Source organism: Artemia sp. Qi Xiang Cuo, chromosome 17, assembly GCF_049724085.1.
Source record: "Artemia sp. Qi Xiang Cuo chromosome 17, ASM4972408v1, whole genome shotgun sequence".
In the NCBI taxonomy this organism is placed as follows: domain Eukaryota; kingdom Metazoa; phylum Arthropoda; class Branchiopoda; order Anostraca; family Artemiidae; genus Artemia; species Artemia sp. Qi Xiang Cuo.
Window position 1 is genome coordinate 44695258 of NC_142810.1, and position 3265 is coordinate 44698522.

The window sequence follows — 3265 nt, forward strand, 5'->3', positions numbered from 1 at the left end:
ATAATTCCCCTTAGAAACAACAAATTAATTCCCCTTTCTTGACAGATCAATCAACCAATGACATCATCTGTCAGACTTTTAAAATTTTCGCTTAGAAACGATTCTCCAGGAATAGATCCAAGTCATTAATGTCTTTGCCTCGGAAACAACTCTTTTGGTCGAACTCCAAAGGATATTAATAGCCAAAGGCCATGGAAACAATTCTCCAAGAAACATCTTAGCGATGCGCGGGAATCAGATTTCTTTTTAATTTGAAATGCATTAGCGCAGAGATGCCAAAAACAAAAGGAACACGCTGAATTACGTTTAGGGATTATTTGGGCGAAACTGTTTTAGACAGGTTATGGAACTATTTCGGCGAAACAGTTAGAGACATTTTAAAAGATGATTTTTGAAGAGATTTTAGAAGAGAATTTAATGGTGAAACTCTGTGGTCGTTATAATACACAAGTTTCATTTGAACAGTGTTGTGAGGTCCTCTATCTCAACCCCAAAGGGTTCCAATCCTCCTACCCCAACCCCCAAGGAAGCGCTCGGTCCGCAAAGGTCCCCCAAGCTCCCAAAGAGCCCCAGCCCCCCAAACGCCCACCTCAGACCCGCAAAGGCCCTCCCCTGGTCCCCAACGGTCCCCCGGCCCCCAAACGCTCTCCTCAGACCCGCAAACGCCCTCCTCAAACCCTTAAAGGCCCGCCCCTGGGCATCAAGGGGCCCCCCAGACCCCACAAGGTCCCCCCGCCCCCAAACGCTCTCCTCAGACCCTCAAACGCCCTCCTCAGACCCTCAAAGGCCCTCCCCTGGTCCTCAAAGGGCCCCCCGGACCCCAAATGCCCTCCCCCAGTTCTCAAAGGTCCCCCGGGCCCCCGAAGCGCCGCGGGCCCGGAAAGCGCCGCATGGGGATGCGCCGCAGGGGGGTGCGCCGCGGGTCGGGGGATGCACCGCAGGGAGGAGCCGAAGGGATGCGACGCAGGGAAGCGCCGCAGGAAGGCGCCGCAGGAATGCGCCGCATGAATGCGCCGCAGGACTGCGCCGCAGAAAGTAAACTAAAAAGTAAAAATTTCGAACCTGGAACCCTCAAACGCACGCGTCAGAACCCCAAAGACCCGCCCCTTGGCCTCACAGGTCCTCCGGGCTCCCACAGGGCCCCCCCACCTCCAACGGGCCCCCGGAACCCACCAGGTTCACCCCCGGTCCCCAAACGTCCACAGGGCTCCCAAAAGACCACCCAATCCTCAAGGGCCCCGGATCCCCAAACGCCCACCCAGGGTCCCAAAGGCCCGCCCCCGGTCCCCATACATGCACACAAAAACTTACACACACACAAAAACTTACACACACACACAAAAAAACACACACACACACACAAAAACTAACACACACACACAAAAACTGAAAAACACACTCAAAAAATTACACACACACACACACACACACAAAAACTAACACACACACGCATACAAAAAAACTAACACATTCACACGAAAACTTACAAGCACACTAAAACTTACATTCACACAAAAACTTACAAGCACACAAAAACTTAAACACACACACACACACACAAAACTCACAAACACACACACACAAAAACTTACACACACACGCCAAAAATTAAAAACACAAACACAATTACACACACACACACACACACACAAAACTTACACAAGAACACAAAAAAAAAACTCACAAAAAAACTCAATTAAAAATAAAAAGAACCACCATAAAAAAACTTACACACACACAAACGAACAAATACACACCCAAGAAAAAACATACAAACACAGAAACTTACACACACACACACACAAAGAAAGAAAAACACAAACAAAAACAAACAAAAACAAACCCTTAAAAAAACACAAAATTAAACACACACACAAACAAAAACTTACACAAACAAAAAAAAAAATTACACACACACAAAAAATCTTACACACACAAAAAATTACACACACACACACAAAAACTTACACCCACACGCAAAAACTTACATCCACACAAAAACTTACATTCACGCAAAAACTTACACACACAAAAACTTACACACACGCACAAAAACTTACACAAACACAAAAAAACTTACACACACACACACATGAAAACTTACACACACACGCCAAAACTTACACACACACGCAAAAACTAACACACACACACACAAAAACAAAAACACACACACACACACAAAAACTTACACATTCACACTAAAAATTACATGCACACAAAAAATTACATGCACACAAAAACTAACACAAACACACACACACAAAACTAACACACACACACACACAAAAACACAAACACACACGCAAAAACTTACACACACAAAAAAAATTAAACACACACACACACTCACAAACAAACTTAAACATGAACACAAAAAAACACACACACACACGTAATGAAAATTACACACACACACACACACACACACACACAAACTTACACACACACACAAGAAAACTAACACACACACGCAAAAACTTACACACACAAAAAATTACACACACACACACACACACAAAAACTTACACATGCACACGAAAACTTACATGCACACAAAAACTTATATGCACACAAAAACTTACACACACACACACACACACACAAAAACTTACACACACAAAAATACGAAAACTCACACACACACGACAAAACATAAACACACACAAAAAAAAACACACAAACACACAAAAACTAACACATGAACACAAAAAAAACTCACACACAAACGAATAAAAAATTACACACACACACACACACAAAAATAACACAAACACGCGAAAAAAAAAACACACACGACAAAAAATAAAAACAAAAAAACTTACACAATAACAATAAAACTAACAAACACACACTCGCCCAAACTTACACACACACACACACAAACATACACACACACACACACACAAAAACTAACACAAGAAAACAACAAAAAACACAAACACGCACACGCACAAAAACAAAAAAACACCCACACACAAAAAAAAAAAACTCACACACACAAAAACTTACACACACACGCAAAAAATTAGACACACAAAAAATTACACACACACACACACAAACACATACACAAACTTACACACACACACACAAACAAAAAAAATTACACAGACAAAAACTTACATACACACACAAAAACACACAAACTAAAACACAAACAAAAAAAACTAAAAAACACACACAAAAGCAGAAACATACAAAAACTGACCTGCACACACAAAAACTTACACCTACACGCACAAACTTACGTGCACACAAACAA

At 42.1% G+C, this 3265-nt stretch overlaps 1 protein-coding gene across 1 annotated transcript in view; it reads left to right on the forward strand.

Moving 5' to 3' along the window:
- Positions 1–1008: 1008 nt before the first annotated feature.
- LOC148942242 (protein flightless-1 homolog) overlaps positions 1009–3265 on the forward strand; it is a 21148-nt gene continuing 18891 nt past the window's right edge. The window contains exon 1 of the mRNA XM_089103263.1: positions 1009–1035. Coding sequence (XP_088959389.1) covers positions 1009–1035 — 27 coding nt within the window. The remainder of the gene's footprint in view (positions 1036–3265) is intronic.